The sequence below is a fragment of the Mollisia scopiformis genome (genome assembly GCF_001500285.1).
Source record: "Mollisia scopiformis unplaced genomic scaffold LY89scaffold_34, whole genome shotgun sequence".
NCBI classification, from domain to species: domain Eukaryota; kingdom Fungi; phylum Ascomycota; class Leotiomycetes; order Helotiales; family Mollisiaceae; genus Mollisia; species Mollisia scopiformis.
Genome location: NW_017263614.1, coordinates 518471 through 540745, shown reverse-complemented (window position 1 = coordinate 540745; position 22275 = coordinate 518471). Strand labels below are relative to the sequence as shown.

The window sequence follows — 22275 nt, the reverse complement described above, 5'->3', positions numbered from 1 at the left end:
TGTTCATTTTCAAATTTCTCTGCAAATGTTTGCAGATTCTTACAGTCAATCTCCTGAACAATAAGCAAGACCTATTTAGCGCATAGTTTTGAAGTCAGAGCCATGTCTTACGGAAGAGAGTATTCACGGCAACCGCAACGTTTCGTCGAAGATCAATATTTCGAAAGCAGTGTTCGTAATGAAAGAAATGTCGATGAGAATGAGCTCGATATTCGTCTCAGGCGACGGAGGCAATCACACTTTCCACCATCGGACTACAACAGGAATACAAGTGGGCCGGTTTTTGTAAGAGGAAACGGAATTGAGAGCCTTCGAGAGCCTTCACCTATATCCAACAATAGAAGGATTGAGGGACCCATCGAGCAGCGTGGTCCAGATGTCAAGCGAAGACCTAGGTCTCGAAGCCCTGTTAGGAGAGAGAGTGTGGAGAGAGAGCGCGAAGATCGGCAAAGTGCTGTCTTTGACCGGAGGATAATACATGACGAGAAAGTACGACCAGTGGATGAAGTTTTCCTCGACCTTTCTCAAAACAACGACGTGACAGTCCATCTCGAACTCGGTATTACAGAAGATCTAGAACTCCATCTCGAAGAGTTTTGTCGTCTGGGAAGGTTAGGAAAGTACCATGCGGCAATGCAATTCTTCCACGAAAACCTTCGAGACCAAATGGACAATCCCTACGTCTTTCTACAATACGCCTCGACATTGCTGGACATGGGAGATTACAGAAGTATTCGGCTATTGACTCTACCTTATAACAAAACTCTTTCAGCAAACAATGTTCTACGGAAGAATTGGGCCTCGATCCAGCTTTTTTCTATGATGCACACTGTGGGTTTAAGCAAAGATGATGAGCAACTTGCAGAGCGTTGTTTGTTGGGCAACCGGTTGCTTTTGGGTACTACTGAGGTAATTGTCCGACTATCCTGAGATTAACATGAACTAACGATCTACAAAGTGCCAAGTTTTGAGCCTTCTCTTTCACGTTTTCGACAAACTCAATAAAGCCCCGAAATCTGTGTATCATGGCCCCAAAACGATCTATCAAGATCTGCTTCGTGAGGGTCGTATATGGGACTTCCGAGACATCTTTATAGCTCAGAACCTCTACTTTGGTTTAGAGCGAGCATGTTCGATGGTCTTTGACCCAGATGACGATGTTCTCGACAGGATCACTTCAGATTGGTCGACTGATGTTTATGATGAGTCTACTACCATGGGTCTCTTAGACCTTCTAGTTTCTCTAGTGCTCGCTGCTCCGTTATCCTCGGAAACATATTTAATTTCTCAACGACACCTCAACAAGGCAGGAGAATTTATACAGTTGATCATGCAAAACGATCCGAACAACCTCAACACTCGACAATATTTGCGATGGATGATAGCAGAAGTCATGATATCGAGCTATATACGCAACGATACCCCTGAACCCCTAGAAGTTCCGGGTCTGGTCATTGCCGAACGAACTCTCTTAGATCTCCCTGTCCAAGTTCCAGTCAAAGCAGGATTGGAGAATCCAAAATGGGCTCATTTCTGCTCCCCATCAGCGTCCACCGATACACAACGACTTGCATTAGCAACAGCGAGACAGCTCGGAGACTACCAGACCGAGGCAATGTGCCTCAAGCTACTGATCATCGATTCTCAAGACCCGACGGAGTTTTTCGACCAGCTGATGCACTTGCAAAAAACAGTCCAGGGTGACATTGAAGGGTTTCTGCGAACATGTGTCTCGAGGTACATGGTGTGTCGGGACGAAGCATCACGGCAGAGTCTGCGCGAAGAGCTTCTGTCCATCGTAAAGTACGATAAGTTCGAACCCGAATTAGCGTGGGTACGGCACATGATCTTGAGAGCTCTCGCTCCTTCTGAAAGTGATGGAGAACAGTTTCTAGAGCAGGCCAGAGAGTTAGAAGGGCTGCCAACCTATATTTTAGACTTCATGAAAAAACATGATTTGGCGAAAGCAGACACAGCGCAGTCAACTGACAAAACGCTGGTTCGGGACCGACGGAGACTAAATGGAGAGACAACGACATTCGCAAAGACAGCCCTTCCGGCAAAAGGAAAGGCCCTCGAGTCTGGACGAAGGTACCGAAGTTCGAGCTTTGATAGCTCTGATGACTACCCGCCTCCCAATAGAGTAGTTGGCATGGCTTCTCATCGTGTTGCAGAAAGCCGAAAAGAGAACGAAATGGAAAGGAAACATGAAAGTAAAAAGGAAGGAGGGAGAAGAGTCAACATCGAAACTTCCGAACTCGACGACTCACCTGCTCAGACTATTCCAGATAGACTCCCTGCTCGGTACGCATCTACGTCGAAAGACTCTAATGCAGGTCATACAATTGATCCATCCATTGCTCCGCTGGAGGAGAACGCTGGCTCAATTACCAAGCCCAGCGAGGCACCCGCCAGGAAATTAAATGGTAAAAGCTCAGACAATCCTGAGACCGAGCTAGACAAAGCTGATGACGACTTTGGCTGGGGCTCCTTTAGCAATAAGAAGAAAAAGAAGAAAGGCAAAGGCGCAGCTGAGGATCCTGCGGAAACCCCACGCACGGTAAATCCGCCATCTACCTCTTTCGAACCAGAGCCCAAGCCCAACCTTGAAAATGTTGATGACGAATTTGGCTGGGGCTCCTTCACCAGCAAGAAGAAAAAGAAGAAAGGAAAAGACGCATTTGAAGATATTGTGGAAAGCTCACTCACAGCAAATGAACCATCTGCCTTTTTCGGACCAGATCCCAAGCCCGACCTTGAAAAGGTTGATGACGACTTCGGTTGGGGCTCCTTTGGCACTAAGAAGAAGAAGAAGAAAGGCAAAGGCGCAATCGAGGACCCAGTCAAAAACCCATCCAAGGTCAATCCACCGTCTACCTCTTTCGAACCAGACCCCAGGCTCAACCCTGAGAAAGTCCAGGAAGAACTTAGGCAGGGCCCCTTCCCCAACCAAGACAAGAAGAAAAACAACAAAGTTGAGTTTGGGGTACCAGTCGAGACGCGCGAGAATCACGAGACGAAAAATCATCAACCGCCCACTTCCACAGATTCGGATCACGGGACAGCCAAACCACATGAGGATTCAACACCGAGCTATGAGCTTAGTGAGAGCGAGACTGCCGAGAGGCCGAAGCGGAGTGATTCCTTCGTATCCAATTGGAAGGACCCAAAATATCCCCGAGATGAAGACGGACCTATCGTTGGAGAAGTGATCGAAGATTCGCATCTCCACCCAAACAAGTTGGTATCTCATTCAGCGGAGGAAGGAGAGATGAGAGATTACAGTGAGTCACGGATATTCTCGTGATCTGGGACATTGATAAGCTGACTTGGCGTCATAGAACCTCCAGCAGTTAGGGTCTCGACGGAAGAGGAAGAATTATATAAATAGGCTTTTTATCTATAGAGCTGGGATTTTATATATTCAAATAGGGGTGCACATACCAGCAGTTTCGCAATGCAGGTATGCAGGTACATAAGAAGGAATCTCCGGATTGGCATAGTCAAATCAACTCTTTTGTTCACGGATATTCGCGCTATCAGTGTCCTACCACTCTAGACATACAATTCTGGAAGTCCCTAAACCGTCAGCTCAACAGCCTTACCAGCATCTACGTGCTTCTTGTAAGGCTTGAGAGCTTCTTCGACCTCACCACCTTCCCCACAATACCTGGTGACCTGTTCCGCACAACGACCAATAAAGAGCTTTGGATCAAGCATTGCATCCACTTCACCCCAGATTGGTTTAAAGTACTCGGATTCCTTGATCAAGTCAATCAAGTTGTTCTTGCCTCCTTCCTCTTTCACGACGATGCTGGCTTGATGGCTCAAGACTCTGATCTCTTCGTGCGCGTCTTGTCTTGACTTGCCAAGTGCAACCATCTTCATGATCATATTTTCACTGGCCATGAAGGGAAGTTCTTCCATGATGTGTGCGTGGATGCGCTTTGGGTAGACAACCAGACCGGAGGATACGTTGTCGAGGGTTAGCAGGATAGCGTCAGCAGCAAGGAAGAGATGAGGAATGTCGATTCGGCGAATAGCACCTGTTTTTGTGAGTACATGCAGTCAAAAAAAATTTAAATTTGAATAAGCTTACTATCATCAAGTGTCCGCTATTAAAGAGGATTAGCAAAGCTCAGCAGGTAGATAAAAAGGGAATAATGCACCTCGAACCATTGAGAAGCAAAGGTGTCAGAGCAATCTTTGCTCAAATTTGCCAAGTGACGTCCGAGACCACAAATACGTTCACAGCGCATAGGATTACGCTTATAGGCCACTTTGGATTGAGTTAGCAAGTGGATAACCATGTCTTGGTCTCAATGAGGTGACCTGGAATGGGTTTGGGATTCTACTTACTTGCCGATGAACCAATTTGAGATGCCTCACGAGGCTGACAAGGTTTTAGCACAGATTTCTTGTCAAGTTTGACAAGCGCTTACCTCTTCAATCTCCTTTTGTGCAGCCTGCATATCAATTAGGGACAATGTTTCAAAAATCTATCAGAAATCATACCAAATGTCTGATATCCGAACCAATTTTCTGGACAGTCGCACCAAACGCAGAAAGAGCGTTGGCAATGCGAAGGTCAACCTTTCTCGTGTAGGTCTGTGTAGAAATGCTATAGCATCGTGGGAATCCAGCTTTTTGGCAGAGTATCTCATTCAGACGGTCGATTTTGGCAGTATCTCCATGGAAAATCTCCATGAAGCTGGCCTGCGTGCCAGTAGTGCCCATCGCTCCTCTGAATCTTAGATCGGCTCTGACTTTCTCGAAATCTTCCAGATCCATCATTAGATCTTGAACCCATTGAGCAGCTTGACCAGTGTTAGTACAGGAATATGATAGAAATCTTTTAAATCTGCCAGCATAGATGATGGCCATTTTTCTTCTACTCCAGCCCATGAAATAGCTCCTTCTTGCACTGCGACCACAAAAAAGAACGATTCACAGCTTAGAAGACAACTTACCACGGCGTCCTACAGTTATAAGTTGTGCTGGTTGCATGTGTGTATAGCCTAGAGTTGGCATTCTGGTAGACAAAACTTGTCAGTATATGTTCTGTGGGTTTCAAGGTGGATATGCTTGAACCCCACAAACACATTTAGAGTGCGGTTCCAGTGACAGCAAAAAGCACCAATCGTTCTCTGCGAACTTAAACTTACCCCTTGTACTCGAGTGCAAACTGTGAAAGTTTCTGAATGACGCCAGCGAGCTTCGGCAGCAGGAGATCGAGCCCATCGCGGAGGAAGATCAAGTCTGCATTGTCCTGAGGAAAAGGACTCTTAGCCAAATGTTCCCAATACAACAGATGAGATCCTTACTCACAGTGACATAGCAGCTGGTTGCTCCATAATGAATGTAGCCAGCGGCAGCTGGGGCTCGTTGACCGAAAGCATATACGTGTGCCATAACATCATGGCGTCGTCTGCGGAAAGCATAAATCGTCAGCAGGTTTGTCCTTGAACAACCACCACCAACTCTGTCTTACATTCTCTCCTCTTCAGCAGCAACCTTGAAGTCCTCCTCATTCATCTCGATATGTGCTCTCATTTGTGCAATTGCCTCGTCGCTGATCGGGATCCCCAGGTCTTTCTCTGCCTCCGCCAACCAGACCCAAAGTTTTCTCTGCCAGCACATCAGCAATTGAATGTGGCTCCTGAGACAGCTTCGCAATTGCATATAGGAGTTGGCTAACCCATGTTTCTGAACGTTCTTTCGCAGAGAAAAGACGTTTCATCTCCATACCTAGTGATTGTCAGTCAACTGATTTATCGTACCACAAAAGGAATGAGGCCGAACACTGAATTGGCAGAGAGTTGTGATATACTTACTCGCATAGCGCGAAGCCAGAGGGGTCTGATAGATCTCGTTGCCAGACATATTGAGATCTTTGTGCTGTTCGTTGTAGTTGTCAAGATATCGTAGAAAGAAAACATTCCATGTGCGATCGCGGGGTTAAAAATGCCCCTCCAAAATTTATTTTCAGTCTAGGCTGACCTGATCATAGCACGACCTGGACCCACCTTTTAGGCTCAAGCACTCATGCACGCTAGTATTAGCGAGTCTAACTGTCAACGGACATCCATCATCCAACTGAGTATCTAGAAATTAGAACAATTGCAGCAGGTTTCATTGTGAATTGTCTTTGAGTATAGACATATTTGGTATGTTTTCATATGACTTCGGTAAGCACATGTACACTTTGGCTGAATGACATTGCACGAGTCTTGCTTAGAGTCTCTCGAAGAACCATGACATGAAGCTCAATGCTTCTTCAGATCAGATTATAGTCGAGGATGTCGTATTGTCAATAAAAGGCTTAAAATAATCCATCTCAAAGAGGGTCGGGGGCCCGAGGCTTATCTATAGCAATTCTGGCTTGACGATGGCCGGAAAGATGGTTGTGTTTAGATTTGCGGGCTCTATAGTATGTCCCTTCATAATTGATAAGAGAGCAACGCAGCGAAGACAAAATTGAAGGTGACGTAGTAAATGCCGAGAGGATTGTACAAAAAAGCTGGCGGGTTATCTTCGGTCGCGTTCAATTAGCTTTGAACTGTTTACGGAGAACGCGGCATAAAGTGGCAGGACTACAGGGCATTTGAGCACAGAATGTATTTAAATTTCTCTTTAGCTCCCTGAAATGCCTTGTATCTTCAGGCTGAGATGCTTGTAGCACGCTGAATTGTGAAAATAAGATCTGCACTAGGGGTGTCACACTTTCCAAGGGTTTTTAGTGAGGCACAGCGCTCGCAGAGCAACCATATGCTTGAATCGTAGCGTTCATAGGCTATGAGGATGCCTTGAAGCGAGCTAGACCTTGTAACTTTGAGCACTGACACGAAAAATGGTGTGGCACCCCTTGCGAGCCAAATCCAGTGTCTTATAGGGCTTTATGCCTACACTTGTAGGGCTTTTCAGCACTCTGGAGGCTTCTCATAGGGCACTACAGGGCACTTTGTGCTCAAATGCCCTGTAGTCCTGCCACTTTATGCCGCGTTCTCCGTATTCCTTATAAACTTAAATAAGAATTTTTAGCTTCCGTCCCTGTGTGGAGGCCAGGGGTGCGCTGGTGGCCCAATATCGCCATACGAAGTGTAAGTACAAAATTCCAATCTAACTAAACATTTACTAATGGTTGAAAAGGTGAAGCATTAGCGTAGCGTCAAAAAGATGCGTGCCCACATTTTCCGTCGCCCTCGAGGGATCCCACGAGGGAAACATTTAGGTTAATAAAATCAAAGATCAAATCCCTTCATTGGGGTTTGTCTCCCCTCCTCGCTTCTTCGGAAGCGAGGAGGGTTTGTTTTGTCTCTGGGCTCTATGATCTTTTTGCTGCAGCTTTTTTATCGGACTTGAAGCCAAGCGAGTTCTTATACCTCCTCTATGCATTCTTTACCCTCAATAGGGCCACGCTTACGCTATTCTAATGTATTGTTCTTGAGTGTAAAACTTGCCATATTGGAACAACATCAACTTTTCGTAACTGATGCTGGGATTTTGAAGAGGTCATTCAGCTGCAATACCAAGCATTCAAGACGCAATAAGACTATTTATTCAATTATATTATTTATTTTTAAGTTTGGAATAATCACTCAACTACTTCTATTCTGGACGGCCTCCATAGCTAAATTGGCCTACACTTCGGAGTGCCATCAGTTTTTCGTGGCCTCCTTCCTCTTGAGCTTGTTGCGCGCGGCTCGGCAAACAAGCGAAGGCTAAGAAACAATGCTGGATCATGTCCCTTTTTGTATCCCACAGCTGACAATATGGTCGTGCCCATTGCTCTGTCAGATGAATCGGGTGGAGAGGCAAGGTAATTTAGCGGATTCAGAGAGCGAACTTGTAAGTATACAGCCGTATCGACAAGTCAACTGACAATAGACAATCCGAAGAGGCGGCAATAAAACTAGATGATTGCATGTGAAAATTCTATTCGGAAGCTATAAGACTATCAACCAGCAGCTATCTCTTCCTCCTCATCTTCCCACTCTCCACGATCCTCCATCTCCTCGTTCAACTCCATCTCCCCATCACCTTCCAAGCCTTCGCTATCCCACTCATCCACGTCCATCTCATCGTCCTCATCCTCGGCATCAGCTTTTGCACCAACTCCTTTGGCTTTCTTCTTTTTCTCGACATTCTCTTTCTGAATTTTCTTCCTAGCTTCTTTCTCTTGCCTTCTCTGTTCCCACTTCTTGTCCAACTCCTTAACTTCCTCCTTCGTCTTGTGAATATACTCATGCCACATGATCTTTCCATTACACACGCCTTCTTCGACCTTGGTCATACGCAGCTTCATCCTAGGTCCAAGCTCCACTAACTTCACAGCTCGCTTCTCAACACCACTTCTGCCACTTTTGCTCTTGGCCTCCCTAGTCCGGTCTTTCTGACGCTTCGACAAGATTTTCTTCGCTCGGGACTCTACAACTTCCACTTCAGCATCTGTATCTACCTCACTGCCACTCGTAGCGTCTGTCATGTAACCTTCCCCATCACCACCGATCATATAATCAGCAATATCTTCCATCTTGCCCAGATTTGGAACGCCGCCCTTCCTGCTCTTCCCTGACTTCTGAGAATTCAGTATCTTTTCCGCAGCGTTTAGTCTGCGTAAGGGTTTCGAGAGGCCGGTGGCTTTTGTTGTGATGGCGTAATGTCTGAGGTTCAGGGTATATGTTCCGTCGTTCTCCTTGGTTGGCTCGCGATTGAGAAGCATAACTCTGCGGATTGAGGATAGTGGTGTGGTTTGAGGGGATATTGGAGGAAATAGAGATTGGAAAATGGTTGTGACGAGGGATTCGAGGTGTTTGGGTATGTTTTGGTTGGATTCTGCTTCGGAGGCTGGAGAGGTGAAATTGTTCATGACAAGCTGTGATTATTAGCAATGAGCTCGAGTTAGTTGTGGCAAGAGACTTACCAATGGAGGACTCAGGTATTCTTTTCCACCACCCTTTGGATGCTTCAATGCTTTCCGAATATCCTTGCACAAAGAATAGCTCTCCACATTGAAATGTAATGTCGGTCCTCGAGGGGTAATCGCAAGTCTCATGTTTGTATTCCCTGAATCTGATCTCGAGAATAGCATGAGATGGCTCACACCCAGTGGTCCTGCCATAGTAACATAATCCCTCAATCTATTCGCTCTTCTCTCTTTCAATCTCGAAGCAGTGTCAGGCTCCATCATCGATCGCACATCTTTCACAAGCTGGCTCACACTGGGTCCGACTTCTCCAGCTCCAATTCGGATCACCATGCTCTTGGGCGAGTTTGAAGCTTTGCTGGTAGGAACTGCCTTTCCTGTAGGTCCATTGCTGGCGCCTACATGCGTGCGCTTCTTCGTTCGTCTTCGTGCCATGATTCCGCAGTTCTGTGATTGTGTGATGGTGTTGAAGAATCGATGCAGAAATATTTCTTGGGGAAGCTTTTGCGCAGCCAATCATAACCCAAGTTTCGATAAGATAAAAAAATTTTTTAACTTCGTCGAACATCCGCCATTTTTTCGATTGCTCCACACTCACGAACGACAATGTTGCCCATCAAGAGACGCAAGGTCGACGAGGACCAGCCAAAGAGCTTAGCTCCAAGTAAGAAGAAGACGAAACATATTTTTAAGGAAGTTGTGTCAGAACCTTCGTCGCCAGAACCCGAGCAAGAGAATGTCCAGCCACAGCCCGAGGGTTCGGAAGTGGCAGCAGAAGTAGAGGGAGAACCAGAGGCGACGAAATCATTCAAAGACTTGGTATGAGGAACTTAGAACTCTGTATGTGCCTCAGCTCACGTATTGCATCTAGGGCATCATCGACTCTCTTTGCGATGCATGTACGGCTTTGGGATACAAAGCCCCGACTCCAATTCAAGCACAATCGATACCCCTCGCACTCAAAGGTCGAGATCTCATAGGTCTGGCAGAGACTGGTAGTGGAAAGACAGCGGCATTTGCGCTTCCAATTCTCCAAGCTCTGCTCGACAAGCCCCAAGCTCTCTTCGGACTCGTCCTTGCGCCGACCCGTGAGTTGGCGTACCAAATATCGCAAGCCTTCGAGGCATTGGGCGCATTAATATCTGTACGATGTGCAGTTATTGTTGGTGGAATGGATATGGTTCCGCAAGCCATTGCGCTTGGCAAGAAACCTCATATTATTGTGGCTACACCTGGACGACTGTTGGACCATCTAGAGAACACAAAGGGATTCTCTTTACGATCGTTGAAATACCTGGTCATGGACGAGGCTGATAGATTGCTGGATCTTGACTTTGGACCCATTCTCGACAAGATTTTGAAGGTCCTTCCACGAGAGCGCAAGACTTACCTCTTCTCTGCAACAATCAGTTCCAAGGTTGAAAGTCTGCAGAGAGCAAGTTTGAAAGACCCACTTCGAGTCAGCGTCAGTAGCAGCAAGTATCAAACGGTCTCGACCTTGCTTCAGAACTACGTCTTCATACCTCTCATTCACAAAGATACCTACCTGGTCTTTCTTCTAAACGAATTTGCTGGACGTTCGGCAATTGTCTTCACTAGAACAGTCAACGAGACGCAGCGGATTGCCATCCTCCTACGATCGCTTGGCTTTGGCGCGATTCCATTGCACGGCCAGCTCAGTCAGTCCGCGCGTCTGGGAGCGCTGAATAAGTTCAGAGCTGGCTCGCGGGAGATCCTTGTGGCAACTGATGTTGCAGCTCGTGGTCTCGACATCCCATCTGTCGACGTGGTGCTTAATTACGACTTACCACCTGATAGCAAGACCTATATTCATCGCGTTGGACGAACAGCAAGAGCCGGCAAGGCTGGACATGCTATTAGTCTTGTTACGCAATATGATGTCGAGATTTTCAAGAGAACAGAGGCGGCGCTGAAAATGGAGCTGAAGGAGTATAAGACAGAGAAGGATGAGGTTCTGGTGTTCAAGGCTAGGGTGGAAGAGGCTCAACGGCATGCGAGAAATGAGATGAAGAACTTGCACGAGGATCGGGGAAAGAAGGGGGCGGTATTGAAAGGCAGAAGACCGAAACCAGGTGACAAAAAGAGAGGTCGGGACGAAATGGATAGGGAAGAAGGTTGATGTTGAGTTCATATGTGGGTATACTTAAATCAGCCAATTGATTTTGTAACAAATCTTCCAGTTCTAAGTGCCATGCTCGATTCTTTTGCTAATTTTCCTCCCACGGAATGTAAGTGCAGATGCAGGTATTCAGCACTACTGACAAGCAGAGGACACGGATTCGGAATTTGTGCGTGATTTTGTCTGCGGTGCTTTGCACCCCGCTGAACCCCGAAAAATTGACTCCAGTGAGTTGCACTTCTGTGTGAGAGTCCCTTTTCTTGTAGAAACATTTCGAATACCATCCAAGTCCTCTGCCACAAGCGCTGAATGTTTTGCCTAATTAGCCATTGTTCATGGCTTCAATACAAACTCTGCATGTGAACCAGTTTGCTGGAAATGCCTTGGCTAGTACCAAGGACCCGGCACCTAACCTTAAGATGTTAAGTACTAAAGATATTATATCTAGCCTTTTCAAGTCAAGAATGATGCGGCACATCAACTAGACTGTATACAAGAAGCTCTACGCGTTGTGACAAGACCTCGTAGACCCAGACAACAAACACCAAGAACGAGATCACTCATTTGACCCAGTCACTATCTGCTATATGACAGAGAAAACAGATCCTCCCATCACCTCTCGAAATCTTATGGAGGATTTAAGGAGCATCATCCACACACCAAGGTCGAGTTTTTGATACCAATAACCAAGATCTTCTTGTCCTAGACGACGAGCTCAAGGAAGCAGAGGTAGCTGTATCAGTAGCTGACGGGTTTCCTATTCCTTAAACCTCGATCTTTCACTCACCGGAAAAGCCATTGCAAACGGGAATATACAAATCCAAGACCGGTTCCATTGACGAAGACCAATACATGATCGGCGAGCTCACATTAAGGAGCTAGTCTTCGAGGCATCTCATTCTTCTCCGGCAGAGACCTGCAAAGTAGCTTTCTTCGATATCTTCCCAGAAGACAATGTCTCTTGAGGCAGTGGTATTCTCGAGTTCGTTGGAACTCGGTCCTTGTATGCATACTTCAAATCTGGATACATATTCATCAACATCATCGAGTGCGAAGTTTAGGTCGTGGGAATAGCCTCGAAGAAATGGCTATCGAAATCCGCGTGCATTGTTGGCAACGACTTGGAGCTTCGAGAGCGGGTGCGGACTATCGGAGCATTCGTAAAACTTTGTGGCTATCTCACGGATATTCCATTGAAGGGGGATATGAGTGTCTCGCTGCGTATGCCATGAAATACTCGTTCTCAACAGTAATCGAGAGAGCGAAAAGTACTCGTCCATGCTTCCTTATGCACCCGTATTAGCTTTGGGATTTGGGTTTTCTGAAGATGCACCTCGGCGCCTGTATATAAAGAATGACAACTACATTTCGGAGTAGTAAAGATTGTCTTCACATGGTGACCCCGACACGGATCCCGCAGTTTCCAAGTAATAGGGCTGAAATCTTCCCAGGAGAACGGACTTCCGCCCGCGGAGTTCTTTCCAGCTGGTGCAGTACCGCTCTTCGCATCCTTGCAGTGAGATTGATAATTTTCATTGTCCGCACCCAATCACGTCAAGCCCGTCCGGGCAGTTCTATAATCAGCCCGGCTGGGGGTACCAAAAGCGTGGAAGGTGCTTATGTTCCCGTGTAAGAACATGTCACGAATTTCGGCATTAGGAATAGGCTATGCTTAGTGATGATATCGGAGTTAAGGTAGTAACAACAAACAACCAATCTCAAGGTGCAAAGAATAGAGTCATCTCAGATTATTAATCGCACGTGAATCGACGCTTGGATATTGCTCATAAAGCATTGCCGGGACTCTTGGCCTTGTTGCCTATCAATATCCTTCATACTAGCTAAGGCCGACATGTGAAGATCTGTGCGAATCCATGAAGGAGAATGCGAAACGAAAGATGTGATATGTTGGATGAATGACAAACATTACTGATGTGTCAGCATCATACCTAATCAGGCTTGCTGTGGGCGCAGCCGTTGCTGAGTAGACATGTAGCTTCAGGGCAGAATTTCCCGAAGCGGAAAGTGCAGTTGGATAGTAATCGACAGTCAGAAGTTAAAACACATTATGAAGTCTAGGCCACTGACAAAGACGGACAGACGTAGTTGGACAAGCGTCGAATGTGAAGGTTATATAAACATGAGAAGGGTACTCCAGTCCCGATGTTCTTGACGCTGTACACCTCAAATATTCAACGTTGGAATTCTGGCAGATTTAGGCTTCAGAAAATTTTGGCAAGCGTAAATTATCGCCGTCCAATTCAGAAGCAATGGACTTGCTACGAGAATCAGCCGTAGGCCAGATATTGAGATATGTCACCAAGAACAAAGTCCTACTCTATCCCGAGGAGAAAGAAGGATTTCATTGGGCTCCACTGGTACGGTCTAAAATTTCCAGGCTGTTCGATAGGACTAACAGGACGTAGGAAGCTTTACTAGCACAAGAAGAAAAGCCAACAGAACCCGAAGAAAAGGCAGTAGAGTCTGAGTCTCCTGACCAGAACCAGCAACAAGACAACGAAAAAGGCTCTGAAGATGACGACAACGACAAAGATGAAGACATCGAAGATCCGACTCCATTCCACATGGCATCCATAATCACTCATCCTGACAATGAAGTCACTCATACTCGAACCCGCGGCTCAGAGATACATTCAGTGCTAAGCAGAACATCGACCCGGCCCTACACTCGGGAGCGTTTCGATGTCGAAGAAGGTCTTTCAGCAGAGAAGACGAAGTCCATCGCCATTGCACCTACCAAGACTGCAGACGGTACTATTCTCGTCGATTGGTATACCACGGATGACCCTGCAAACCCACAGAACTGGGCCGCATCGAAGAAAGGATTGGTACTTCTGCAGTTGTGCGCGTACTCGCTAAGCGTGTATGGAGCATCGAGTATGTATGTTCCTGGGGAACAGGGCGTGATGGAAAAGTTCCATGTTGGAGCAACGCCCGCTGCTCTTGGCCTTGCAATCTATGTGGTAGGCTACGGAGTTGGTCCATTGATCTGGGCGCCGCTGAGTGAAATCGCGTCGATTGGGAGAAATTGGGTCTACATTCCGACGTTCTTTCTCTTCGTCATCCTATCAATCCCGACTGCCGTCGTTGACAATTATGCTGGTTTGCTGGTATTGAGGTTCTTGACTGGCTTCTTTGGAAGTCCATGTCTTGCAAATGGGGGCGCCAGCGTTGGAGACATGGTAAGATTTCCATTCGTCCGAAGACTGGAGAAGTGAAGAGAACCTTCTTAGCCTCGAAATATGGTCTAGGATGCATGCTGACCTGACGCAGTACTCCCTCCTCTTGCTCCCTGTCTACCTTTCAGCATGGACAGCGGCCTGTTTCTGGGGTCCAGCTATTGGTCCGCTCATAGCTGGGTTTGCTGTCCAAGCCAAAGGTTGGCGCTGGGGTCTTTGGGAGATCGTCTGGCTGACAGGCCCTATCCTCGTCGTCTTTCTCTTCGCATACCCAGAAACGTCCGCAGACAACATCCTCCGACGAAGAGCACAGCGACTTCGGTTGCTCACCGGAAAAACAAACATCAAATCGAAGAGTGAAATCGACCAAGCACATCTGAGTGTTTCTGAAATCCTTCTGGATGCGCTTATCAAACCCACTGAGATCATGATTAAGGATCCCGCTGTGGCTTTCACAAACATTTATGTAATTCTTTATGCCGCTCGGTATGACCCAATAATTTATAGCGCAGAAGTGCTGACATGATGCTAGACATCACTCACCTATGGGATTTATTACTCGTATGTCAGAATCTTGCTTCTGTCCTGAATTCATTCTAGGGGACGAGATCTTCAGGAACTGCACATCAAAGAAGATATATCTCACTTCCTGGATGAGCTCTTTGGCCCCTACATTCTTGTCGGAAGTGTAAACTGACTTGTTTATAGCTTCTTCGAAGTGTTCCCGCTAGTATATCCGCCTATATATCACTTCAATCTTGGCGAAACCGGGCTCTGCTTCCTGACCATTGGCATCGCATGTGTGATTGGCGTCTCAAGCTTCAACATCTATCAGTTCAAGTATCTGATCCCAGATATCAAGAAGAATGGCCTGCGTGCGCCCGAACATCGTCTTGTACCCGCTCTTTTTGGTGTCATCCTGTTACCGATGGGGTACTTCATGTTCGGCTGGACTGCTCGACACGGCGTGCATTGGATTGTCAGCCTGATTGGAGTTGCGATCTTGGTGGTTGCCAACTTCTTCATCTTTCAATGTGTATTCGTCTATCTGCCATTGTCGTACCCCAAGTATGCAGCTTCGTTGTTTGCTGCCAATGATCTGTCGCGGTCTCTCTTTGCAGCGGCTTGTGTCCTGTTCTCGAGACCAATGTTCATCAACTTGGGTGTTGGTGGAGGAGTCAGTCTGTTGGCAGGCATGTCGTGTCTTGGAGTTTTTGGTATGTTCTACCTCTGGAGGTATGGTGCGTGGTTGAGGTCGAAGAGTACATTTGCTGTCTCATAAGTTCGAATATGTGCGGGAGATGGGACGGCGCGACAGGGAGATTGAGAATCGTGCTACACAATAATAATTAGAACTAGACAAAACAGTGTAATAATGGATAGATCCTCACTCAACGCTGCCTTTGATGCTTCTGCCAATAATCAAGCCGTGAAATTGCATTCATCAGAAGAGCGCCCTGCTTCTGCAGTTAATAATGTTGGAGCGAGAATCTCAAAGTCCTAATCGTTTCGAGAGATCATTTATGGTTTGGACATTGGAAGTTTGAACGAGGTATGCATCTGCAAGGACCGGCTGACTAATCAGACACCCACTACACGCACACGCTCACGGCCTATCGACACACCCTTGACTTCTCGAAGCCATCTCAATCCACTCTTCTACTTTTCTTTTTTGGCACGTTCATCAAGATATATCTTCATCCACGAGATCGAAATTACTGGACGGTCAGATGATATCCGAGTGCCGCTCCAGATGTTGCATTGATTGTCTGCTCCCTTTTTCGCAAGACATTTGAACGGAGAAATTTATTGATTGGATCGCAAGCTTTCATCATATTGTCGGACACTTTCCGGACGCATATTGTTATCAATGTTTCGATTTTGTTACTGTTTACTCGCGCTGCAGCAGTCCAGTCATACGAAGTACCCCTTTGAATGCCACAAGCTTGATTTTTGCATAGACCACTGACGATGGTTCAAAATGCTCGATTTACTTCAAACTTCCAATATCTGCATTATATTACAGCGTTCAAGTGCTTCAAGACAGGTCCGTTCCCAAAATAGTCTTCATCCGAATATCCTACATCTGAGCAATCCCCAATTTGAGCTATTAACACAAAGCACCAATTACATCAATCCAATCGTAACGTCTCCCTTAACCCTCGCATACAAATCAACCTCAACCTCCAAATCAAGCTCAATCTTAATCTTCAGCGCACTGTCCGACGCACCACTGCTCGGCGTTGGCCGGTCTTGAATCCGAGACTCTCGAACCGCCGATTTCCTGTATCCCTCACCACGGGAACCGTTTTGTTGCTCTCGCTCTGGCTGTTGCTGCTGTACAAGTGGCTGCTCAGGCTCAGGCTCAGGCTCGTAGTTGAATTGCTGTTGAGGCTGTCGTTGTCGCTTCTGTTTGGGCCTCGGTTGAGTTTGGACTTGTCTCTGTTCTGGTTCGTGCTTGACGAGGCCGTTTTCGGTCTCGGGTTGAGGTTGGTATTGTTGCATGGTGTTGTTCTCGGCTGGCTCTTCTCGCTGCTGGGTTTTAACGTTGCCGTTTCTGGTTGGCTGTTGTTGTTGTTGCTCCGGCTCGGGCTCGGTGTCGGCCGCTGGTTCTCGCTGTTGGGTCTTGACGTCGCCGTTTCTCTTTTGTTGCTGTCTTTGTGGCTCGGGTTCAGGTTCGGTGTCATCCGCTGGCTCTTGCTGTTGAGTTCTGACGTTACCGTTTCTCTTTGGTTGTTGTTTTACCGGTTCAGGCTCGGGCTCGACCTCGGATTGTTCGGCCTCGGATGGAGCCTCAGATTGTTGTACGTTTCGTTTCATGATGGATGGTTGTTCTTTTGATTGAACTTCCAGTTCAGTGTCGGATCCGCTTTGATCTTCACGTTCGACCTCCTCTTCTTGACGTTTGGCATTCCCGTTTTTCACGGGCGTCTTTGCCTCGCCATTTGACTTGGGGTTTGAGTGGGCTGTCTCTTTCTGAGCTGCTGGCTTTGGTGCTTCATCCTCGACGGAGGTTTTGGCTGACGACGTTTCATCCTCCTCTTGAGGTTCAGCTTCGGTCTCAACTTCGGATTGCTCAACTAGCTCCTCCTCAGTTTCTTCCGGCTCTTCTTCTACGTCTTTTTTTGCTTGGTTTGTGCTGCAAGAATTCTGTTAGCATTGATGTTTAAGCAGAGCCTTGACGGGGTAAATATACTTATTGGACATTATTGTTGACGACTTCTTTTTGTTTCGAGAATAAATGTTTCAGAAAGTTGATAATTTGTGTCGAGCTCAAAGCAATTCGATCATCTTTTTATAAGCAACTTAAAGCTCGAAGGATTGGATGGCATTTTCAATCTCGATGCGTCAAATACCTGTATATTTGGATTGTGGGGGATGACGGAGTGGGTACAGGGGTCCCAAAGCGGGTATTGGTCCCTGCTTATGCTTCAAAAGTTGGCACTGGCATGCAACTTTAGGCAATACCCGCCGATCTTATTTTACATGTTGGTTCTTTACCAGATGTAGAAACGGTCACTTGCGCATCAGGAATCCCTTCGTGAAATGCGGAGAAGGGGCGAAAGTGATGGCGCTCATCACGTGGTTAAGGATCTGGATTTGGGCTCCGGGTTTCGTTGCGATCCCTAGGAGTCCATGAACGAATGCTGTTTACTTATATCTACATCTTACCTAAGCTGCAAGTCATGGATATACAACTAACAGGTGACAATCAAGGATATCCCCGTCAGTCTCTGTCTCCGAGTTTCTTGGCGTCATTAGCGAGCGAGCGCGTGGGGTACCCTTGGAGTTAAGTTCGTCTGAAGTCATCGACGGAAACTACTTGCGCCCATGACCAGAATTTTCATACAGAATACAGAGCAAATTGTCATAGGTATAGTTTGGCTTTACATTCATCGATTGGGATGATGCTTCTAGCAGGAATTAGACATGTTCCAGGAATCAATTGTTCTCGATATGTGACTATAATTTTCAAACATTACTATTATATATCGTGCCCTTCACACTCCTCTTTCCCGAACCATCTCCATTCTACACTCAAATATACTCCGGCAACAAAATAACCCTCGAACAACTCGAAGGGAAAACATCCGTAGGAGCATCAAACCCCTTGATCCACTGAAACAGCTGCGGCGCATTCAACCCATGATACCACTCACAAACCAACCACCCATCAAACTCCTCATTATCCTGCACAATGCCCGCACTACCATTATTCAGCCATCCTCCAGTCCCATACCCGGACCCGATCGTCACCGGCTCCCATCTCGCATAGTTGGTATCACCCGCATTGGCGCTGGCTCCCAATGTATACCCGTTCAGGTCGAACTGGAGGTTCGTGCCGTTCAGGAAGGCTTTGGAGCCCGTTGTGTTGGTGAAGACGGGGTCGGCGAGACCAGCGCCGGTGTGGTAGGCCTCGAGAGCCCATTCTTGGTAGGTTGTTGGGCCGTCGGTGACGACGAGTTTGATGTAGAATTCTTGCGTGTTGTTGACTGATGCTTGGCGGGCGGAGAGAGCGGGAGCGGCGGAGGTGAGGCCCAGGAGAGTTGTTGCCGCGAGGGCGATGTTGCGGATGAAGACCATCTTGAACGCTAATTTGAAGATGTAGAGAAGTTGAGAATGCTTGTTTAAACCCTCAAAGCTTGTTGCTTATGTCCTCTTGAATAAGAGGAAGTCCTCTGTGTTCATATATGTTTTGCGATCATCGTCACCTCAATGTTCTTGCTCGTACGGATAAACGAAAACCACAGCATCCCTCGCAACCTTACCACATTGCGTCTGATCATCGCAGAGATCTGCGAAGCGCAACTCGTATTCGAGAAGTCAGATGAGGCTCTTCCATCTGTCGGCCGCTCGATGTTGCACCCGCTAGAATGGAATACGAGGAGATTCCCATACTTTGATATCCCCGGATGATGTATGCCAAGAGTTTCATTATCCCTAAGTGCCGAGATTCCATGGCAGCGTGCTGGAGTTTGCGCGGTATGATGAAGTCAACGCGCGTGAGGTGCGTTAAGCGAAGGCATTTAGGGGGACGGGACGGGTGTGGCCGAAATTAGGGGACGATTGGTGTGCGAGGCGCAGCGCAGTGAAAGATCGGTCTGCTACTCTCTTTTACAAAGTACTTAAAGACAACCCTTTTGAGTAATCTCTTGCGACGGATGGAAGCAATCGACACAAGCTTACCATAATTTTTATATCAATCACCTGTCACCCTTCTATTTCTAATCCGGCATCATTGCGCCTTTCTATTCCTGTATCAAATAGGAAATATCGAACAAGATGTCTGTCCAACGGACCACTTCGAGGTGCACAATCACTAAGAGGTTTGCGCAGCCTGGTAACAATAACATTGGTTCACGATATCCGATGAAAAGCTTAATCCTCTTCTCGGTGACGAGAGTGTATCTTATGCCGAATGTCTACTGCTTCTTGCAGAACTCAATATACCAGCGACGAATCATGGATAATTTCCAGTGGTATCTGCAAGATCTAGCTGGGGTTGCTGCAAGCAGTGATTGCCCCACTTCTGGTAAGCTTAAATCATCCCAGTCTTGCATGCCGAATTCATTTTCTTCTCTCGCCTTTTGCATTATGTTTTTGCTCTTGTTTCTAGTACGGTATGCCTTTTCTTTCCGCAGAAGATAGTTCTTATTTTAATTAAATTCATCTTTTCCTAAACCACAAAAGAAGCTTGGAGACGACACAAGTGGTTTTTGGCGATCCGCGGGAGGAGTCTTCAACTGCCGGTGGGTCGCTGTGATTGGGTCATACAACATGCCTTCCTGTGGTGGATCTATTGATGTATGTATGGACAAGCATTGGCATGCGAAATAGAACGAATGCGAATTTATCCGCAAACTCTCCTAATAGGTCATGAAAATCATATATATCTCCTACTGCCGGGCTGGACATACATTTTGTCTCGAAGTTCTGTAACATGTTATGAACGGCATGGATCCCATCAATGAGAAAGAAGAGACGTTGAACGGTCTAGGCGCACCTGTCAATGTCAGTGAAGCTAAGGACGAGGAGAGTTTAGGAGGAGAAACTGCGATCGAGGTGAAAGTCGACAAACATGGCCTTCCACTTGTTCCTCAACCATCATCCCACCGAGATGATCCTTTGGTACCCCTAACCATATCTTTAAATCGCATTTTCTAACTGCAGCAGAACTGGTCTCCAAGCATTAAACTATTCATTTGCATCCAGATCAGCTGGCTCGCAGCTTTGGGACCAATGAGTTGCGCAGTCATCAACCCCGCATTCGTTCCCCTAGGCAAAGCATTTCACATCACGACCCTCGAAGCATCCTATACATTAACGATGTACATCGTCTTTGCTGGTGTCGGACCACTTCTTTTCACACCCTTCTCCAATATATATGGTCGCAGACCTATTTATCTGATCGGAAATCTGATCTCGGGAGTCATGAACATTGTCGCGGCTCATTGTACGACGTGGGCAGGAATCATGATCACGCGAGCAGTCACAGGCGTCGCTGCTGGATGTACGGGTAACAATACCTTCTCCCAATTCTTCTTCTCACCTCCTATCACACATGTCATGATTGGGCTCCTCAACTATTTTCATCTCTCTCCCTGAGATTCGGTTTCCGATACTTGAACAAAAGCACGCGCTGACTTCATGGAGTGGCTATTGGGGGAGCTACGATTTGCGACTTGTTTTTCATGCATCAGAGAGGTTTATACATGGGAGTATACACTTTCGCATTGACCAATGGACCTCACCTCTCGCCTCTAGTCGGAGGGTATATTGCTCAGCGTCTGGGCTGGAAATACTGTTTTTCGATTCCCGTGAGCTGAACTTCTTTCATTTATTCAATATTTCTTTACATTCAGTGTCTTAGTCATTTCATTCGACTGACAACTTAGGGATACGTCCAACTCGGGACCTTCGTAATAACTCTCTTCTGTCTACCCGAAACCCTCTACTCCCGCCAAAGCCTCCCCACACCCCACCAACCACAAAAGACTTACCTCGACCTCCTCCTCTTCAAACGCAGCATCCTCAAGGACAGAAAACTAAGCTCAGCAGATTTCTTCCGTCCGTTCTACATGCTAAAATACATCCCCATCCTCATACCAGGAATCTACTATATGATCTGTTTCGGCTACGGAACCATAATCTTTGGCGCAACCGGGGCCCAGCTATTCGCTAAACTCTATCACTTTAACACCGAGCAGACTGGTCTTCTGCTGTCTATTCCTCTGATTATTGGAGGGTTGATAGGAGAGTGCAATGCTGGTTGGGTGACTGATTTCATGGTTTATCGCTATGCAAAGAAGCATGGAGGGATGCGGAAGCCGGAGGCGAGATTGGATGCTCTTTGGTTGGCACTCTTGACTCCTGTCGGAGTCATCATTCAGGGTGTCTGCTTGACGTATTATAAGACTGCGAGTTGGGTAGGATCCGCGTTTGGGATGGGCATTGCCAGTTTTGGGCTGCAGGTTGCGACGACGGTCGTTTATGCTTATTGTACTGATGTAAGTCTCCCTCAATTGACAAGAAGCATAGAGCTGAGTATAAGTAGTGCTATAAACCGCAGAGTGCGGAAGTTTCGACTATTCTGAATGTTTTTCGTCAAGTGTTCTCATCTGCGATTGCGTTCTATGCGTAGGGATGCCGATCTTTTGAGTCTCGAAGTCAAACTAACAGCAATAGCATTCCGCTCGCCAACAGAATTTCGGTCGAGTATGCTTGGTTGGTGTTCTCGATGATCAGTGTCGTTGCCGTACTTCCAATGTTTGCTTTGCGGATATATGGCGCGAAGTGGAGAGCCTTGCCGTGGCAATCACCACCAACCTTTCATAATGATCTTTGAGGGTGGGGGAGTATGACAAGAGAGTTTGCTACAAAATCGACACAGTCAGTAAAGTCGCCAACTCTTGAACGGTGTTTGCCACACCGTGAATCAACATCAACTTTTGAGTACACAATCACCACCTTAGTCTGAATCATGGTTGTCAGACCTCACGCATAAAATC

At 46.8% G+C, this 22275-nt stretch overlaps 9 protein-coding genes across 9 annotated transcripts; 5 read left to right on the top strand and 4 right to left on the bottom strand.

Annotated features, from left to right (window-relative positions):
- Positions 1–79: 79 nt before the first annotated feature.
- LY89DRAFT_765587 (uncharacterized protein) lies at positions 80–3391 on the top strand (the record flags this gene model as incomplete). Its single annotated transcript, XM_018221679.1, has 3 exons — positions 80–909; positions 959–3284; positions 3342–3391. Exons 1-3 carry the CDS (start codon positions 103–105, stop codon positions 3389–3391), a joined length of 3183 nt encoding a protein of 1060 aa, XP_018062478.1. The 5' UTR covers positions 80–102.
- LY89DRAFT_691400 (adenylosuccinate lyase) lies at positions 3391–5887 on the bottom strand. Its single transcript, XM_018216310.1, has 12 exons — positions 5835–5887; positions 5699–5748; positions 5492–5628; positions 5329–5428; positions 5166–5269; positions 4971–5032; positions 4516–4817; positions 4443–4466; positions 4360–4393; positions 4170–4279; positions 4100–4115; positions 3391–4046 (listed from the first exon to the last, which is right to left on the bottom strand). The coding sequence occupies exons 3-12, from the start codon at positions 5533–5535 to the stop codon at positions 3580–3582; spliced, it is 1263 nt and encodes a 420-aa protein (XP_018062477.1). The 5' UTR covers positions 5536–5628; positions 5699–5748; positions 5835–5887; the 3' UTR covers positions 3391–3579.
- Positions 5888–7918: 2031 nt separating this feature from the next.
- Positions 7919–9392, bottom strand: LY89DRAFT_630641 (Brix-domain-containing protein). Its single transcript, XM_018211243.1, has 2 exons — positions 8924–9392; positions 7919–8875 (listed from the first exon to the last, which is right to left on the bottom strand). The coding sequence occupies exons 1-2, from the start codon at positions 9359–9361 to the stop codon at positions 7958–7960; spliced, it is 1356 nt and encodes a 451-aa protein (XP_018062476.1). The 5' UTR covers positions 9362–9392; the 3' UTR covers positions 7919–7957.
- Positions 9393–9520: 128 nt separating this feature from the next.
- LY89DRAFT_789352 (DEAD-domain-containing protein) lies at positions 9521–11112 on the top strand. Its single transcript, XM_018223243.1, has 2 exons — positions 9521–9745; positions 9798–11112. The coding sequence occupies exons 1-2, from the start codon at positions 9533–9535 to the stop codon at positions 11064–11066; spliced, it is 1482 nt and encodes a 493-aa protein (XP_018062475.1). The 5' UTR covers positions 9521–9532; the 3' UTR covers positions 11067–11112.
- A 1791-nt stretch (positions 11113–12903) lies between these two features.
- On the top strand, positions 12904–15574 carry LY89DRAFT_691395 (major facilitator superfamily transporter). The gene is made up of 5 exons (XM_018216309.1): positions 12904–13444; positions 13493–14269; positions 14361–14732; positions 14799–14827; positions 14975–15574. The coding sequence occupies exons 1-5, from the start codon at positions 13337–13339 to the stop codon at positions 15546–15548; spliced, it is 1860 nt and encodes a 619-aa protein (XP_018062474.1). The 5' UTR covers positions 12904–13336; the 3' UTR covers positions 15549–15574.
- Positions 15575–16298: 724 nt separating this feature from the next.
- Positions 16299–17398, bottom strand: LY89DRAFT_691394 (uncharacterized protein). Its single transcript, XM_018216308.1, has one exon. It carries the CDS (start codon positions 17084–17086, stop codon positions 16394–16396), a length of 693 nt encoding a protein of 230 aa, XP_018062473.1. The 5' UTR covers positions 17087–17398; the 3' UTR covers positions 16299–16393.
- An 803-nt stretch (positions 17399–18201) lies between these two features.
- LY89DRAFT_691392 (uncharacterized protein) lies at positions 18202–19151 on the bottom strand. The gene has a single exon (XM_018216307.1). It carries the CDS (start codon positions 18848–18850, stop codon positions 18305–18307), a length of 546 nt encoding a protein of 181 aa, XP_018062472.1. The 5' UTR covers positions 18851–19151; the 3' UTR covers positions 18202–18304.
- A 227-nt stretch (positions 19152–19378) lies between these two features.
- On the top strand, positions 19379–20064 carry LY89DRAFT_350030 (uncharacterized protein). Its single transcript, XM_018206914.1, has one exon. The coding sequence runs from the start codon at positions 19550–19552 to the stop codon at positions 19913–19915; it is 366 nt and encodes a 121-aa protein (XP_018062471.1). The 5' UTR covers positions 19379–19549; the 3' UTR covers positions 19916–20064.
- On the top strand, positions 20065–22251 carry LY89DRAFT_350129 (MFS general substrate transporter). Its single transcript, XM_018206915.1, has 6 exons — positions 20065–20395; positions 20441–20777; positions 20921–21084; positions 21163–21774; positions 21822–21904; positions 21953–22251. Exons 1-6 carry the CDS (start codon positions 20213–20215, stop codon positions 22110–22112), a joined length of 1539 nt encoding a protein of 512 aa, XP_018062470.1. The 5' UTR covers positions 20065–20212; the 3' UTR covers positions 22113–22251.
- Positions 22252–22275: the final 24 nt, after the last annotated feature.

What these genes read in the sequence shown, in the direction of transcription:
- LY89DRAFT_691400 (XM_018216310.1), bottom strand. Translation starts at nt 5,535, where the DNA reads ATGAATGAGGAGGACTTCAAGGTTGCTGCTGAAGAGGAGAGAAT. An exon ending in GCTGCTGAAGAGGAGAGAAT is followed by an intron (nt 5,429 to 5,491) that starts GTAAGACAGAGT and finishes TGCTTTCCGCAG; the next exon opens with ACGACGCCATGATGTTATGG. An exon ending in CACAAAAGGAGATTGAAGAG is followed by an intron (nt 4,394 to 4,442) that starts GTAAGCGCTTGT and finishes AAACCTTGTCAG; the next exon opens with CCTCGTGAGGCATCTCAAAT.
- LY89DRAFT_630641 (XM_018211243.1), bottom strand. Translation starts at nt 9,361, where the DNA reads ATGGCACGAAGACGAACGAAGAAGCGCACGCATGTAGGCGCCAGCAAT. An exon ending in AATACCTGAGTCCTCCATTG is followed by an intron (nt 8,876 to 8,923) that starts GTAAGTCTCTTG and finishes TAATAATCACAG; the next exon opens with CTTGTCATGAACAATTTCAC.
- LY89DRAFT_789352 (XM_018223243.1), top strand. Translation starts at nt 9,533, where the DNA reads ATGTTGCCCATCAAGAGACGCAAGGTCGACGAGGACCAGCCAAAGAGC. An exon ending in CGAAATCATTCAAAGACTTG is followed by an intron (nt 9,746 to 9,797) that starts GTATGAGGAACT and finishes TATTGCATCTAG; the next exon opens with GGCATCATCGACTCTCTTTG.
- LY89DRAFT_691395 (XM_018216309.1), top strand. Translation starts at nt 13,337, where the DNA reads ATGGACTTGCTACGAGAATCAGCCGTAGGCCAGATATTGAGATATGTC. An exon ending in GATTTCATTGGGCTCCACTG is followed by an intron (nt 13,445 to 13,492) that starts GTACGGTCTAAA and finishes AACAGGACGTAG; the next exon opens with GAAGCTTTACTAGCACAAGA. An exon ending in GCGCCAGCGTTGGAGACATG is followed by an intron (nt 14,270 to 14,360) that starts GTAAGATTTCCA and finishes GACCTGACGCAG; the next exon opens with TACTCCCTCCTCTTGCTCCC.
- LY89DRAFT_691394 (XM_018216308.1), bottom strand. Translation starts at nt 17,086, where the DNA reads ATGAAACGAAACGTACAACAATCTGAGGCTCCATCCGAGGCCGAACAA.
- LY89DRAFT_691392 (XM_018216307.1), bottom strand. Translation starts at nt 18,850, where the DNA reads ATGGTCTTCATCCGCAACATCGCCCTCGCGGCAACAACTCTCCTGGGC.
- LY89DRAFT_350030 (XM_018206914.1), top strand. Translation starts at nt 19,550, where the DNA reads ATGTCTGTCCAACGGACCACTTCGAGGTGCACAATCACTAAGAGGTTT.
- LY89DRAFT_350129 (XM_018206915.1), top strand. Translation starts at nt 20,213, where the DNA reads ATGAACGGCATGGATCCCATCAATGAGAAAGAAGAGACGTTGAACGGT. An exon ending in CCCACCGAGATGATCCTTTG is followed by an intron (nt 20,396 to 20,440) that starts GTACCCCTAACC and finishes TAACTGCAGCAG; the next exon opens with AACTGGTCTCCAAGCATTAA. An exon ending in AATACTGTTTTTCGATTCCC is followed by an intron (nt 21,085 to 21,162) that starts GTGAGCTGAACT and finishes CTGACAACTTAG; the next exon opens with GGATACGTCCAACTCGGGAC.